The 15,829-nt window shown below is 44.5% G+C and overlaps 8 protein-coding genes across 8 annotated transcripts; 4 read left to right on the top strand and 4 right to left on the bottom strand.

The window, feature by feature from the left end:
• Window positions 1-160: 160 nt before the first annotated feature.
• Window positions 161-1,599, bottom strand: L203_102155 (AmmeMemoRadiSam system protein B; the record flags this gene model as incomplete). Its single annotated transcript, XM_066211583.1, has 8 exons — window positions 161-340; window positions 383-647; window positions 712-846; window positions 907-1,018; window positions 1,073-1,185; window positions 1,248-1,422; window positions 1,485-1,543; window positions 1,592-1,599. The coding sequence occupies 8 exons, from the start codon at window positions 1,597-1,599 to the stop codon at window positions 161-163; spliced, it is 1,047 nt and encodes a 348-aa protein (XP_066067680.1).
• A 314-nt stretch (window positions 1,600-1,913) lies between these two features.
• L203_102156 (uncharacterized protein) lies at window positions 1,914-3,861 on the bottom strand (the record flags this gene model as incomplete). Its single annotated transcript, XM_066211584.1, has 6 exons — window positions 1,914-1,966; window positions 2,022-2,547; window positions 2,600-3,055; window positions 3,128-3,517; window positions 3,569-3,686; window positions 3,734-3,861. 6 exons carry the CDS (start codon window positions 3,859-3,861, stop codon window positions 1,914-1,916), a joined length of 1,671 nt encoding a protein of 556 aa, XP_066067681.1.
• A 343-nt stretch (window positions 3,862-4,204) lies between these two features.
• Window positions 4,205-6,559, top strand: L203_102157 (pre-mRNA-splicing factor CWC22; the record flags this gene model as incomplete). Its single annotated transcript, XM_066211585.1, has 6 exons — window positions 4,205-4,338; window positions 4,385-4,802; window positions 4,855-5,485; window positions 5,539-5,774; window positions 5,828-5,887; window positions 5,939-6,559. 6 exons carry the CDS (start codon window positions 4,205-4,207, stop codon window positions 6,557-6,559), a joined length of 2,100 nt encoding a protein of 699 aa, XP_066067682.1.
• Window positions 6,560-7,881: 1,322 nt separating this feature from the next.
• On the bottom strand, window positions 7,882-8,445 carry L203_102158 (uncharacterized protein; the record flags this gene model as incomplete). The annotated part of the gene is made up of 3 exons (XM_066211586.1): window positions 7,882-8,007; window positions 8,078-8,358; window positions 8,421-8,445. 3 exons carry the CDS (start codon window positions 8,443-8,445, stop codon window positions 7,882-7,884), a joined length of 432 nt encoding a protein of 143 aa, XP_066067683.1.
• A 260-nt stretch (window positions 8,446-8,705) lies between these two features.
• On the top strand, window positions 8,706-9,535 carry L203_102159 (uncharacterized protein; the record flags this gene model as incomplete). Its single annotated transcript, XM_066211587.1, has 6 exons — window positions 8,706-8,792; window positions 8,879-8,908; window positions 8,954-9,024; window positions 9,079-9,119; window positions 9,172-9,201; window positions 9,255-9,535. The coding sequence occupies 6 exons, from the start codon at window positions 8,706-8,708 to the stop codon at window positions 9,533-9,535; spliced, it is 540 nt and encodes a 179-aa protein (XP_066067684.1).
• Window positions 9,536-10,213: 678 nt separating this feature from the next.
• Window positions 10,214-10,859, top strand: L203_102160 (uncharacterized protein; the record flags this gene model as incomplete). Its single annotated transcript, XM_066211588.1, has 2 exons — window positions 10,214-10,696; window positions 10,755-10,859. The coding sequence occupies 2 exons, from the start codon at window positions 10,214-10,216 to the stop codon at window positions 10,857-10,859; spliced, it is 588 nt and encodes a 195-aa protein (XP_066067685.1).
• Window positions 10,860-11,452: 593 nt separating this feature from the next.
• On the top strand, window positions 11,453-11,898 carry L203_102161 (uncharacterized protein; the record flags this gene model as incomplete). Its single annotated transcript, XM_066211589.1, has 2 exons — window positions 11,453-11,662; window positions 11,707-11,898. 2 exons carry the CDS (start codon window positions 11,453-11,455, stop codon window positions 11,896-11,898), a joined length of 402 nt encoding a protein of 133 aa, XP_066067686.1.
• A 1,517-nt stretch (window positions 11,899-13,415) lies between these two features.
• Window positions 13,416-15,820, bottom strand: L203_102162 (uncharacterized protein; the record flags this gene model as incomplete). The annotated part of the gene is made up of 2 exons (XM_066211590.1): window positions 13,416-15,640; window positions 15,691-15,820. 2 exons carry the CDS (start codon window positions 15,818-15,820, stop codon window positions 13,416-13,418), a joined length of 2,355 nt encoding a protein of 784 aa, XP_066067687.1.
• Window positions 15,821-15,829: the final 9 nt, after the last annotated feature.

The following is a 15,829-nucleotide window of genomic DNA, read 5'->3' on the forward strand; positions in this document are numbered from 1 at the left end:
CAGAAAGATAAACTGGCTCATGAGAGCTTTTACAATATGCAAATCATTCCCACATTGCTTTCCATCTATTGCATCTTTTGTTGATCACAAGTCACTGCGAAATCCAAGGCATATTGGAAAACAATAAATTCAACAACGTATAACCAACACAAAACAAGAATCACATTGGAACCCTCAAAATTCCGCTGACATAACTGACGCTGCTATCCTTACCAGTCATACACTTTGAGCTCTGTTCGTATCTGACAAATGTAAATTCGGGATTGACAGACCTGTCTTTATAGAAATACTGCACTAGATTGAGCAAGACAGTGATGGGGTTTCGACCACAGATTGTATTCTGTTTCTTATCAATAAAAGTAGATGACGTCTCATAACAAACCTTTGTTCTTTCTAGGTACAACTCCCATGTCTGAACAGCTCCTCTCTCCCCAGGTTTTCTCAAAATTTCGATACCCTCATGATCCATGTACTGAATGGATCTCCAGATAGGGAATTCTGGATTGGCAGCGGCAGGAGAAAATCTTCTAATCAGTTCTGGTGTACCTGCAGAGACGGTAGTAGCCGAAGATTCCGTGACGGGTGGGACGGAATTAGAAAGAGGAGGCGGGTTGGAATAGTAAGGTGTACATGAGAATCTTGAACCCCTGTATTGTCTCCTCAGCATGTCGCGAAGTGGGCGGAATAATGAGGAAATTTAGTTATACATACCAATGGCAAAAGTCACTGGATATTATGAAAAAGGTCTCCTTATCGTCCCAGTATTTGGACAACACTTCGCTCAACTTTTGGCTAGTAGTAGCATCAAGGTGCCCGACGAGAATAGGAATAAGCTTGAGGCCAGCCCTTTTGCGTATACCATCAGCATAAGCGAAGAACCAGAGTAAAGGCACAGATATGATTTACTCTTTAAATATAAACCGTATATACGGCAGATGCATTTCCAAAGAGTGCTCTTCTTCGTCAACTTTAGATTTCATATCCGAAAATATGTTGGTCTTGCGTAGCTCGTCAATTGCTATAGGAGCCTATCCGTCAACTCTGATTTGTGTCGTCTCTGTCAGAAACTCACTCGCTAAATCAAGAGGGATTTCCCCTAATGGAGTGTCATAAGCTTCAAATTTTGACAATGCCACGCCTGGGATATATGCGTGATGGCTTGGTCCAAGAAGAAACACCCTCTTGCTGTGGTCATCCACAAATAAACATCAATAAGCTGATATCAATTTCGTGGTCATGCTACATACATCCTATCTGTAGGCACACTGGCATATGCCCAGGCAGCAGCTGGTCCAGAGTAACTGTATCCTGCATGCGGGGCGATAATAGCTTTCCCATCAACCACTGGAGGATGAAAATCTAAATTAGAAATCGGTTTAACGGCGTCAAGATTCTGAGCAAGTTGTTTTTTGAGATCTGAGCCTACAAGCGAGTAGGTTTTTGACTATCGTCAATGAGAATAGAGAATGGAGGAGTGGCCTTACTGGAAGAAGTGTACCAGCTTCCTGCATGTGTTGCTTTTCGGATTCTTTGATAACACGCACTTGCATCAGTCATTGGCCTTTCGTTATATGTTATCACTTTAACTCACCTGGACATCTGAGTGATACTAATAGACTTGGTTCGTTATAAAGAAGAATTGTGTAAACTATTTAAAGTCATAATACAAATATACAATGATGTGTTGAGACGAAGGTGGAGGTGGAGGCCAACCGGCCCAAACTGGAAGTGTAGCAGCCATCAAAGAAGGCGTAAGCTCAATGATTGTTCATGGCCTTTCTACCTAATATAGTATCAAAAGTATACCATGCTCTGCAAGTTCCTTCTCTTCTTCTCTATGCTTTTATGCTTCATTCATTTTTCTTCTCGTGACGAACTATGTCTATCGCTACATCATTTTTCCAATCAAATATTTAAACCATGCCAGCAGCTTGCCTAACGAGCTCGGCAACTGCAGAAGCAAGCGCTATAACCCACGGATTAGTACTTGTTTTGGGTGTGGAAGGGACGAAATGACTTACTGTCTGCCTCAGGAGACAGGGCTGTCTCGGCATAGACTCTTACACAATCTTCTGTTCCACTCGGCCTCACAAAACTCCTCCCTTGCTCAAACTTGCCCATCACTGCCTCAATCTTTTCCTGCAGACCCCGAGGAGACTCAAGTCTTCGCTCAGCATCTATAGCGACGAAGATGGTCCGGTCAGGAACTTCAACTTTGACGAGTCTGTTAGGCAAATCCTCGTAACCAGCATCCCACTCAGGTGCACCCCATCCTCGGTGAGCAAGAACGGTCTCAACAAGCAACATGTCAGAGATGGCGTCGCCGACTGCTTGATTGATGAGGTCATTAAGAGCCAAGAGGTATTTGAGAGCGTTGGCGGTATCTGGAGAGGTAGGCTTGGTAGATTTAAGCGTTGAGATAGTACTAGGAGAAAAAAGAACAGTCCCATGTCCATTTGCCTCAAAGTACACCCCAATATCGAAGCGTTGGGCAGCATGATGCAAATGCTTGACGCCTGTGGGGACACATGAAACAGGGATATTGCGCTATCACTCGTTTAGTGATAGATTCACAATCAATTTATATTTGAAAACGTACACTAGTAAGGTACTTTGTCGAGCTGCCATTGGCATAGGCCGTTTGCACGACACCAACAGTCAACTCATTCTCTTGTTCGAGTTTTGCTTTTTTAATCAAATCTCCCAAGAAGATGGCAACCATCACTGCAATCTTGTCTCCATCCAACAACCTGAATGTTCCCTTCTTTTCATCAATATAATAATAAACGATTCTATCGGCATCTCCGTCTAATGAACAAGCTCTAGAACCAACTTTGTTCAGATATCCAGCCTTTTGAATGGAGGGAGGTAAAGTTTGGCGTGTCTTGACAAAGTCTGCACCACAATTGTGGTTTAGCGCACCCTTTGTACTTGTGTCGATGTTGAGAGGATAAATTGGGAGACTATCGCCGAGGTACTTTTGAAGGGCGATAAGAGAGTGAGTGCCAACACCATTGGCACAGTCAACATAAAGAGGAGAGAGTTTTCGGTTACCCTGACATATGTTAGCATCCAAGAAACAGTTTCTTTATAATTCCGAAAGCAGCCTTGAGAAAACAAAACGTACAATAAGCGTTTTGAACGCACTAGACATTTTCTCCAAGTAACCATCAATTGTAGGCTCCCCATATGATCCATCCTGGACATTAGTGGCTTTGACAACATAGTGGAGGATGGGTGTTGTAGTTACGCCAACATTTTGATAATTGACTCCTTCGCCAAAGGCCTTCAATCCAGCCTCAAGAGCCTCAATCAGCTCAGGGCCACTTGGACGAGTATCACGGGCATAGAATATCGATGCAGGTTGGCGCAAATCGACACGCAAGTGAGCAACAAGGGTGGTAAACGTGGAGATGAGTGATTCAGTCGTGGGGCAATTGGCAAGCGCCGTAGCATGAGTTTCCCAAGTAGGATCAAGCATTTCCCCAGAAGGATCAACGAGTTTGACGCCGTTATCCTATGGAAATCAGCTCGCTCCATATTGCGCTTGAGTACTTAATTAAATCACCGGCTCAGGATTATGAGAGGCAGTCACCATGACACCAATAGTCGCACCTTCGAGTCGTTTGGAACGAAGAATGGCGAGAAGGGCTACTCGGAACATGACTGAAGGCAGCTTAGAGCCGCTTGAATACGCAATGAGACATTGCTCCTTACTTGACAAAATACTTACAGTGTTCTGAACCCAGCGGTCCCATAAGTGTAGTTTACACCCTGTGGTTTTGGATATTGGCCTGCGCCATGAGCGATAGCTTTGAGCAATACGGCGTGCTCATGAGCTGCTTTTTTACCTTCTGTCATTTTTATTTCACTGCCAGGATATACAAATATTGACGAAATGCAGTTGAGAAAGAAAAGAAGTCTTTAAATTGAGTTTCAAATGATGTGAACTTTTGTACTTTGTCAATGCAGTCATAGGCGCGTCCGGACACGCCGCTCACAAAAAGGACATGCCTCGAACGGGAACAAATTAGCATTGTAATTTATTCAATCCTCCATCAATGGCTGAACGCTCTCACATTGTGATTTCTTCATCCTTCATATATTCAAAACTTTTTGTTATTTGGTTTTCTCATCAACTCCTTACTAATCTGCCAATTTTGGGCTTGGATGGGCAGATAGATTGTAATAGTAACGACTCAAAATGCCGCGTAATCGCTCTTCCTCGTACTCTCGCTCGCCATCACCTCGTTCTCCTAGCAGGTCATACACCCGCTCTATCTCGCCGAATGGAAAGAACGCCTCTCTAGATGATGCTCACGCGCAAAAGCGGAAAAGGTGTGTATTTTAGTTGCTTGGGAAAGATTTTACAAACAATACCTAGGTCGTCATCCTCAATTGCACGTGATCGTTCTGCTTCTCCTCCTACCCGTCGACGTCGCTCTCAATCCCCTATAGATAGACCCAGAAAGTCAATAGTAGACGCGCCTCAAATTCGCGATGTGGATCCAGCTCGTCGCCGTGTGCGGGAGCAAGCGCTTCTCGAAAGATCAATCAATCAGGAGCTGTCCAAAGTTAATGGCAACGATGGGACTGTGGTAACTGCCAATGGAAAGACTGTAGATGAGGCTGCAAAGGCTGAATTTCAAAAGCTTCTGGGGTCTAGAAGCGGTGGTGCTTATATCCCACCAGCAAGATTGAGGGCTATGCAAGCTGAGGCGGCTAAAGACAAGGCGAGTTCAGAATACCAGAGAATGAGCTGGGATGCTCTCAAAAAAAGTATAAACGGTTTAATCAACAAGGTTAGATGCTTTTTAAGCGCTCGGTAAGACTCCATTGCTAACTGTTCCACAGGTAAACGTGTCCAATATCAAGCATGTTGTACCTGAACTTTTTGGAGAAAATCTCATTCGCGGTAAAGGTCTCTTTGCTAGATCCATCATGCGCGCTCAAGCTTCATCGTTACCGTTTACCCCAGTGTTTGCTGCTCTTGTCGCTATTGTAAACACCAAGCTTCCGCAAGTTGGTGAACTTGTTCTCATCCGACTCATATCTCAATTTCGACGAGCCTATAAACGTAACGACAAGATTGTCTGTCATGCGACTTCCACATTTATTGCTCATTTAGTGAATCAATATGTCGCTCACGAACTTGTCGCCCTTCAAATCCTTCTACTCTGCCTCGATCGTCCCACAGATGATTCTATCGAAGTTGCTGTAGGCTTCATGCGCGAAGTTGGCCTTTTTCTTTCCGAGAATTCCCCAAAAGCCAACAATACTGTCTTTGAGCGATTTAGAGCTGTATTACATGAAGGCCAAATTAGCAAGCGATGTCAATACATGATTGAGGTTTTGTTCCAAGTTAGAAAGGACAAATATAAGGACAACCCAGCCATTCCTGAGGGGTTGGATTTGGTGGAAGAAGAAGAGCAAATCACTCATCGAGTAACTCTGGATGATGAGTTACAGGTTCAAGAAAGCCTTAGTATGTTTCAATTAAGGTTTAATTCTCCCACAGTGGCCCTGATATAATTGCAGATCTGTTTAAGGTTGACCCCAACTTCCTTCAAAACGAACAACGCTATGCTGACATCAAACGCGAAATTCTTGGCGATTCAGATGATGACTCTGGAACGGAAGGTGACAGCGAAGTGTCGGACTCTGAGGATGAGCTGAAAGACGATGTTGCACCGGAGAAAGCCGGTATTCAAGATATGACAGAAACAAATCTGATAAATTTGAGGAGAACGATCTACCTCACTATTATGAACTCCGTAAGTTAAACTAGTAATCTTTGGTGTGCAATATGGCACTTATCTCTGCTCAGCTCAACTTTGAAGAAGCCGTTCACAAACTACAAAGAATTAATATTCCCGAGGGCCGAGAGGTGTGTCTTTCTCTTTTCATTTGCGTCGAGTCAATGCTGACATCTTTCCAGATCGAACTTTGTAACATGGTTGTAGAATGTTGTTCGCAAGAGCGAACATACTCTAACTTTTATGGCCTTATCGGCGAACGTTTCTGCAAGCTCCATCGGGTATGGACTGACGCTTTCCAGGAAGCCTTTCAAAAGTACTATGACACCATTCATCGATACGAAACGAATAAATTACGAAATATCGGTCGCTTCTTTGGTCATCTTTTGGCTTCTGACGGTATTTCGTGGGCAGTTCTACATGTAATACACATGAACGAAGAAGAAACGACTTCATCTAGCCGTATTTTTGCCAAAATTATGTTTCAGGAGATGGTGGAGGAGATGGGCATCAACCGTGTCACTGAACGATTCCGTATTCCAGATCTCAAGCCTGCATTCGCAGGCTTGTTTCCCATGGACAACCCCAAAAACACTCGTTTCGCCATTAATTATTTCACTTCTATTGGAATGGGCAAGGTTACAGAAGAGATGCGAGAATACCTCGCGAATGCTCCGAGGCTGCTTGCTGCTCAACAGGCAGCACAAAAGGCACTTGAATCATCATCTGATTCAGACTCCAGTTCATCCGATACCAGTTCAGACATTTCTTCGACAGACTCGGATTCTGATTCTTCTCGTTAGAGGAAGGTCAGTTGGTAGCGTCAGCAAGGTGACCTATCTACGAGACCTGAGTTTGGCAGATCAGAAGATGTTGGGCGCTCCAGGAGCTTTTTACGTAACGTCTCAGCCCTGCCGGTATATGTATCTCTAATGTCCCTGCTACATTCATACATGCAATCCATAATTCGACAGGTTATCAGCCTTGATGCTCACCAACAATCTCCTAACTTGTGACTGTTGACCATATCACGTCTTACGCTAGATATATTCATTACGTAACTCGACCATCCATCATCAACCTGGTAGCCTACCTATACGCTTTCATTACATAAACTCAAAGAAGACCTTGTGTTCAGTACAGAGTCGTAAAATCGGCCAGGTCTGCGTTTTGCCATTTTCTATTTTCTTATTATCCAGTTCGATTTTGTTTAACTATTGTTCAATTGATAGATATGTAAGAAGTGCTGATAGAGTGTGTGATCCTCTAAGAGCATCCATCTATCATATGTTCTACCACTAGGCCTTACCATATTGAACAGATCAACTGTTACCAACAACATTCAAAACTGACACTTCTGTCAACTTGAACACGAGTCTCGCCACGATCTTGCAACCGAAGCCTGTAAATAACTATCGCCATCTCTCTGCTCTGTGCTCCAAAGCCATCAAGATCATAACCAAAATAATTTGGGAATAACCAGTGTGTTGCGACCCGGCCAATAATTCAAGTCTCTAAGCCTTAACAAAACGGCCGCGAAACTACGATCAGTATTGACAGTTTGCTTATAGGCTATCTTGTATGTCATGCCGCCAGGGCTGCAACAAGTTGTTTGCTGTTGTTGCCGACAAGGACTCCATCAGAGTTGTTCTCTTCTTAATCAACCACTTTGACTTTGAATGTAACCAAGATGATACCAAGGCAGCCTTTTCGGACGGCGATCTGGACGAAACAGTCTATCTGAAGCCTCCCAAATGCAACGACACTTTTAACTGTGGCTCTTGCTCGCAAAGCTCTGTTGGTGTTGATCATTTCCGCTTTACTGTCATTCATCTTTACGTCCCATTGCCATTACCACCGTTATACTGATTCCCGATCCTTCTCGCTGATGCCGTCTCCTCAAGGGCGAGGATGCAATGGCGACCAAGTAACCAGGGAAAGGGTTGGATCTGAGATGTTCGTCTTGCAAAGGGTAATGTAAAGCAACATATCTGGATTACAGCTTGGCTATACATTGACAGATCTCATAAGGTAACACGATACATTTAAAATAGCGTTTTAAACTAACTTGCTTCATTTTCTACATTTGACTGTCGAACTATACAAATCCTTCCAATAGAGGCAGTTAAATTTTGGCTTTCTTGGGAGTACCTTCTGCATCCTCAGTCTCTGCTTTTCGTTTCTCCCCGATAGCTGCTTCCTCCTCCACAACATCAGAATCGTAATCGTCATCGTCGTCTACCTGCTCCGTCTTTCCAATCCATTAATCAACACTCGCCATGTCTGCAAGCCCACAACACAATGGCTTCGAGGGAACTCACGTTGTAAAAATCTTCAAGGACTTTTTTGTGGTTTATTCCACTACTGTCATCTTCATCCTCTTCTTCATCGTCACTAAAATCGCTTTCATAGACCTCGTCTTCTTCTTCGTCTTCTCCCTCGTCTTCTCCCTCGTCTTCTCCCTCATCTTCTCCCTCATCTTCTCCCTCATCTTTTCCGTCTTCTCCCACTTCGTCTCCCTTTACATCTCCCTCTTCGTCTTCATGATCCTTGACAGTAACTCGAGCATTCATGGCAGCGGTGGATGCATTTTCAGAGAGCGCTATATGACCCCAATAGAATTCGCATGAGATAATAATATAACGGATTGTGAAAGTGACTTACGTTTCTGAACCTTTTCGACTACCATCTCACAAGTATGCAATTATCTGCAAATAATAAATCCCAACTATTGATGCGATAACAAAAGCAAATTCAAGAATCTTGAAAGCTTTCAATTGTAATTGTAATTCAGTTGACAACCTCCACCTCCACACTCTTCGTCATTGAATTGATTTTCTAGCTTCTGTCTGTAAAAAAACAGCTTTCAACATTTGTTTGTTATTGGAAGAAATCTTTTCCTTTGATTTCTGACTTGTTACAGGCATTGGAAGAGTAGCATAGGGAATTATGGAAAATACATTGTCGGAAGCAGCTATCAATCAGAGAGCGTCTATCGCAGAGAAGCGGAGACGGCAAGAGCATGCTCAGCGAGCTGTAAGCACTCTATCCATCTTACGCATGTTGGCATCGCAACAATGCTCACTATTTGTGCACGATGCATTGGCTAATTCAATACTTAGTATGACGTACAGTTTACCGGAGGACTCCAGGTACAGTGGTCGTCGATTTACGAACTCAAGCCTTGACATGTATAGGGTGCAATCAAATGGACCATTTTTGGCGCTGTAGCTTGTGTCGTGGGCCACTACACATTTCCCGGCTTTCAGTGTGTATTTTCTCAAATCCGCTTACAAAGGTATATGCTTATAGAAAATCCGAGGCGGCAAACGTTGGGACTGAAAGCATTCCTGACAAGCTCAGGTATGCAGCCATTTGGTTTGAGTTTTAGGTCTATTCCTGATGGATGATAAAGCAACTATCATAGGCCTAGTCCTTGGCGCCGGTTCGTCTCAGACATCTTTGAATTATATGTCCAATGTTGACTTGCCTACCCAGATGACCATCTCCTTCGTTTTGAACATGCCCATCGTATGGAAGAGAACGAAACTCGTCGCAAAGCACGCAACGCCCTTGCATTGGAGGGAAAGATTGCCTCTGAAGGCGAGATCAGACGGTGGAGAGAGGGCTATGAAAGAAAACTGGCAGAAGACAGGGAAAGAGAGAAACGCAGCCTGGGGTTCGACACCGCCGAAACCCGGATCAATGCAGAGCAAAGGGAAAAAGCCTTGAATGCGCAACCGTTACCTGACCCAAATGCAAAGGACAGTTTGCAATAATCCTAGGATTCTAAATGCACCGTTTGCATTACCAGAAACCTTTTGGTTGCGATCTTCAGCTGATGATATGATATCATCTGCCAACCACTCAAAAAGGAAGACATCCGGAAGCTGCCTATCTGTCAGAACTTGCCTTGTCAAACTCCGGTGAAACATGATATATTTTAGACGGCAAACAAATGACCTGCAAGCTGTACCTTTCATATTCCATCGACGGCAAGGTATCCCAGCTGAAGTCTGATCAACCATGCCAACACGCATCATCGTGCCACAAAAGGAGATAGTGGATGAAAGGTTGCATAATCGATCCAAACGGTGACAGAAAGGATGAAAAAGGATCAAATACTAATAGAAGACAAGATGGTATCGACCATGTTGAATTCGAAAATTGCATAAAGGATGTGCCAGCGTATCGCAGCAGCTTGCATCTCACCCTCTTCAGCATCGTCAGTGCTAAACGAGCGAGAAGGATACAAATGAGGGACGGCGTGAGTTGTGAGAACTGATAAGGCAAAACTATTCTCCCATCATCCTCAAACACTTGCTCGAAAAATAAATTCCTCTCCAAGTTGCCCAAGGAAAAGAAAATTGTTTAAAGTAGTCTATTGTCGAGAAAGTCACCAATTCTCAAACTTGTTCTTTCTCTCGCCACCTACTCGTATCTTCAACTTGATCAAAATGCCTCAATATCGTAGTACAGCTTCTACTTATCCGCCTTCAGTAGACGCCGAGCAGTTTTCCGGAACATGCACAAACGAAGATGTGGAATCATTCATGTCTTTGCTAACAAATCCTTATCTTGTCGCATTGTTGACTCGCGGAGGCAATGTAGCTTCATCCCCAACAGAGGCATACCATAATCTTCCCCGAGAAACCAGAGATCAATTCACTGCAATTTACAAAGGGATAATAGATGTAATTGTGGATATAAGGAATGGCACGCGGAGAGAAGAATTTGGCGCCTTCAAGGATAAAATGATGAAGAATGTTTATATACAGCAAATCAAACATAGCTTATGTGGAACAGACGGTCTACCTTCTGTTGAAGATGCTATTGATCACTATAGAATTATCGATGACTACAATCCCTCAAATACAGCGATTGAAGAGACTGACGGATCTCTATTTACTCCAAATAAACTGGGAAGGGTTGATTCTGGGGTGAGTGATGACTTGCATGCCTTCTCAAAGACAAGTACTAATCATGTATTTAAAACAGCTTGGTGGTATCTCATTCCCTGGAAGCAGGGAAAACACGGCTCGACTGTCAACTCCAGATTCGCAACTGGAACATCTCGAGTCTCTAAGAGTCGAAGTGGATTAATGGACAGAAGCATCCAATTTCGGTCATGGAGGCAAAAGCAGGGGCTGGATGAATTTGAGTGAGTTTGGCAGAGCTTTGTCATGATAAATTAGAACAAGCCAAGCTCTAGATATATCTTCTGGGAATCATTTATCTAATCATGCCAAAATAAATAATAATGCTACAATTGATCAATACATGTATATTTCCTTATCCTTACGTAATCCTCGTTGACGGACTTTCGTCTTCACCACTCCTAATGTAAAGTGCTGACGCACTTGCACTCGCCCATTAGAAACTAGGTAGGGTATTCATTTGGGTTATTCATTATCACGAACTGAACAGGCGTCGTAACCACAGAAGCAGATTCTGGCTGTGTTCAATTCGGTCCAAATTGTATAGGGTTTTTGCGTGTTCAACTCGAAAAGCCAACATTCAATTTACACCATGTTTTGTTTAATATTAGATAAATCTTCAAACTCAATACTTATCTTGTTCTATATAACATATACTATCAAACCCAATACTTTTCAACCCTCAGCCGTCAACATCATCTATTGATATGTCAAGCTTGCAGGCTGGCTCATCGGACGGCTCCCACGGTCTTACCCCGCATGGCCCTTCCCAGAGCCATCTCCCTGCACCGTCAACTTCCTCTCAAACACGTAAATGGCGCCGGATCACAAAATTTAACCCCTCAGCTATTCCAACAGAGCGCGAGAACCTACCACAGTACTCAGCGACCAATACTGACTGGCATAACGACGGCACTGGTCAAATTCCTTCATCCCTGTCACTTCTACTCGATTGGCTGCCGATTTAACGTAATTATGACTCTCTGAAAGGTAAAGGTAACTCCAGGCCGCAGGATGGATACAAGACGGCATCAGCCTATCTAAAGGAGCGAGGATGTCCTACTCTTCGAACGCCTTCAGGTATACGAAGCAAAGTAAATGGAAAAGCCCTCCCGTTCAAGTCCCTACACTGCGATAGTTCATTCTTAGTTGACACGCCTTCATTCGGATTGGGTCAAGGCCAGAGGCTGGAAAGATGGGACTGAAAATGAATAGGGACAATACATCATCGATCATGCACCCATTGATCGCCATGTAGGTGCGGAGAAGGATGCCATGGGCGAGCAAGTCACAAACACCATCTCAAACCCTAGCTGTTCCGCTGGACTATTGGTAGACGACGTATGAATGATTTGCTCAGAGTGGGTCATCCTTTATCCTATCTTCGGCGACTGAAACGAGATATCATGCCCTAAAGACAGGAGGAAGTGATTGAACCGATGGTTGGAAGATGATGGGTGATTCTGGAGCGCTTAGCTAGTTTTTTGTCCAAGATATTGAGAAAATCGTGTAGCTGAGATGTTGTTGGCATAGTTTACAGAAGAACAGAGCTCCAGTTTGCTAGTTAGTAATACATAACTAAGACATAAACATTCAGATGCACGAAATGGTAAAATGTAGAAATGACAACCATTGATCATTACGTAACCATACAGGGAGGATGTTGGAAGTGCATAGCACTTCACGCTGCCACATGAGAAAACTCGGATAAGTCCGTCAACGTAGAATACATAATTGTAGATAGAATAGTTTCTCTTTCATACTTCATTTCATATGTACGACCAGTGCTAGTTTTGCGGTATTCCACCTTAAGCCTTTCTACGAGAACCTTAAATAATGAAAGTCTTAATTACAGTGAGGCACTCAAGCCTACAGAAACATCTGTAGGCTTGAGTGCCTCACTGTAATTAAGAGTTTGTTCTTAAGGTTCCGGTAGAAACGCTTAAGGTCGAAATACAGCAAAACTAGCACTGGTGGTGCATCGAAATGAAGTATCTAAAGAAAAGATAGATTACAATATTCCTCTTTATATATCCTCTGCTACTGCTCAGGGAACGCTTGTGTTCCGAGTTGAATAATATAATGGACAGAGCCAGACCTGCAACAAGCTACACAAGACAGCGGAGGTCGCCGCAGCGCCTCCATAAGCGTGATAAGGGCTCAGCACTTACAGTTTCATTATTACAAACTGTCCCGATCTCATTTACTTATTTAGGTGTTTCAATTCTGAACACGAGTGGAACAAATCTCACTTCGTGATAATAAGCCGCTTGCAAGATGATTACGTAATACCCAGTGGTAGTCACTTTTACCTCATACCATTTCATGTATCTGAATGTTCATGTCTATGTCATGCATCAGCAACAAGCAATCTAGAGCTCTACTCTTCTATCATCTATATCGACAACATCTCAGTTACACAAACCTCTTGACATTAGATATATACATCGGGTTTCAGTGCAGGGAGATGGCTGGCAGGATCATGTTGGGTGAGACCCCGTGAGTCGCCGAAGGAGTCAACCTGCAAGCTCGACATATGCGTAGATGAGGTCAACGGCAGCAGGTCGAAGAGCGTAGAGTCCAAAGGCTTGTCTTCGGTATTAGACGAGATATGGTGAATGGAACAAGGCAGCTCAAGTTGATAATGCAAGATACATTGTTCAACTCGGACCAAGTTGAACACAGCCGAAAACTGCTTTTGTGATGATGGACAGTGTTCAGTTCATGAAATTGAAACACCAAGTATTTCCGGGTCTTTTTGACCATTGGCAAGGATTTCTTTAATCAAGGAGTATAACTCTATGTTCTCCGTCATCCACGCCTCGCCGTTGGGAAAGATCTCTTTGCGGATTTTGTTCATCAACGGGATTAAAGGTTTGTAGAAAGGTGTAAACCGGGCACGCGTGATGTCCAAGAACATGCTCTCACTACTTATCGTGCCAGCTTTCAGCACAGCTAACTCGGAATCCTCCTCATAATTCCATCTATCGTACTTAGAGCTGATGGGTTTACCTGGACCATCATAATGGATACAAATCCAGAAGAGAACCCAGAAAAAAGATTCCAGGTCGTGCATGAACGAATGTTCGTGACCTAGAAGTACCCAAATAGCCATGAACGCTCTCGTGCCAGTCATCCCTTTTGCTCCAGACGTACCTATCCGCGGTACCCTGATTGCAAGGTCAAGATCGATCAAGAAGGCATTGTCATTGTCTTCGTCTATCATGAGATTATTGATGGAGATGTCTCTGTGCAGAAAACCGGCTTGTAACAGGGATTCATGTCCTGCAATGCAGCGTTCCATCGCGGCAAGAAGGGCTATTCGAGAGCTTGCTTTGTATATTGGTTTTCCATAATCACAAAGAATAACTCGCCGATGTACTCGATTTGACAGCATCTCTGTGCTGACTTTTGTTTGAGATGTTGGGATGGAGCGCTTACTGGGTGGTAGCGGCAGGCTGGTTTCGCTAAACGGGCGCTTGACACCAGCCTTGACACCAGTGCTGCTGCTGCTGCTGCTGCTTCGGCTCGGCGTGCCAGTCGCACTTGAAATGCCAGTCGCCTTCTTTGGGCGATCCAATCGGGAATGCACCGCTTCTGAAAGGTCTATACCTTGTCGAACGTTGGCTAGAACGTCATCGTTCTTATCACCAACGCAGACGGTGGTGTGGTAATAGTGTCGGGCAACATGGATAACTTCATTCTCTGTCGCTTCCCGAAGCAGTTCCCCTTCGTGATCGCGTTCTGGGTATTGCCACGAGTCTTTAATGACAAGTGGCTTCTTCGGGTCAGACTCGGCATAGGCCAGCCAACAGGTAGTTGCCCGACCGACAACGCACCGCGCCCGTCTTATGGTTTCCTTAATGATAATACGCTCTTTCTGACCGTTTCGTTCAATTTCGATATAGCGCTGGTCGCCGCAAGTGAGGATTGTCGGATCGAACCCTAGGTCCTTCTCACTCATCCAAAGGAATCCTAAGATGGTCGATACGAATTGCTCCCCCTGCTTGTTGATATCGAATTGTTCAGAGGCAATGCCCCCAAGCCGGTCAAATTCCCATACTCTCATCAAGGAGCCACATAGAGTAAACCCTAGCACAAAACGACGTGTGTCTTGTGCTGAGAGTACTTCCCTCGCGTATCTGCCGAGGTCCAGCCACGCTTTGCTATTGGTATCTGCTAAAGGATTACTCTTTAGCTCGCCAGGTACGAGTATTTCTGACCAGTGGTACCGAGCGTCTCTCCCTGCCTCCCGATCGCTAACGAAGCCAATGTCCAGCTTGCACTCGCTAGTAGAACCCTTTATTGGCTTGCTAGGTTCCCCAAGTATTCGGCGACGAGTCTGGGGAGGACTATAGCCTTTCGCAAAATCTGCCAGCTTTGCCGTTACATCTTTAAACCAGTCTATGATCACATTTTCGTTTGCGTCTTTGAGCCAACCCTTCCACCTCTCCCGGAAGAGTGGATCGCTGCCGCTTGTACAGCTCTGGAAAACAGCCGCCGCTGCTATTTCTAGACCCGCAACGCTTCCGAAGAAGGTAGCATGGAAACTAGAAAGTCCAACATGTAATTGCCCTAGCTCCCCCCTAAGGACCCGATCAATGTCTTGTCGGTATTCAGTTGAGTACGCAAAGTCACTTGTGCCGCACAGCCATGGGGTTTGTTGGGAGGAAGGGGTCATCGATCGTGGAGGTGGTGTGGCGTTGAGGGTGGCAGCGGCAGCGGCAACGAGATCCCATATCAGCGCATCCTCTGGGTTATCGGAAAGTGCTGTTTCGAGAAGTGGTATGATGCAGTTAAAATCAAAATCCTTGGACAAGGCAGAGGAGATGAGGCGCGAGATATCATCTCGAACCGTATATTGGGCCGACGTTTTTGACGGTAGAATGTGGGACACAGGGAGAATTCGAAGAGCTGGCAGAAGACTCGACGTAATGTCCTGTAAATCTGTAGGGTGGTTAATAAGGGTTTTCTACGGAAATGTATTCGCGACTCACCCCTTCTGTTACGCAGATCGAAGCTGTTCATCATGACTAGCGGCCGAAAAAAGGCGTGGAAAGCGTCGAGACCGTTTGCAATTGGATGGTCTTGGATGATCTTGGATCTGGTTAGATCTGACTCGGACATGATGCTGAA

Source organism: Cryptococcus depauperatus, chromosome 2, assembly GCF_001720195.1.
Source record: "Cryptococcus depauperatus CBS 7841 chromosome 2, complete sequence".
Classification (NCBI taxonomy): domain Eukaryota; kingdom Fungi; phylum Basidiomycota; class Tremellomycetes; order Tremellales; family Cryptococcaceae; genus Cryptococcus; species Cryptococcus depauperatus.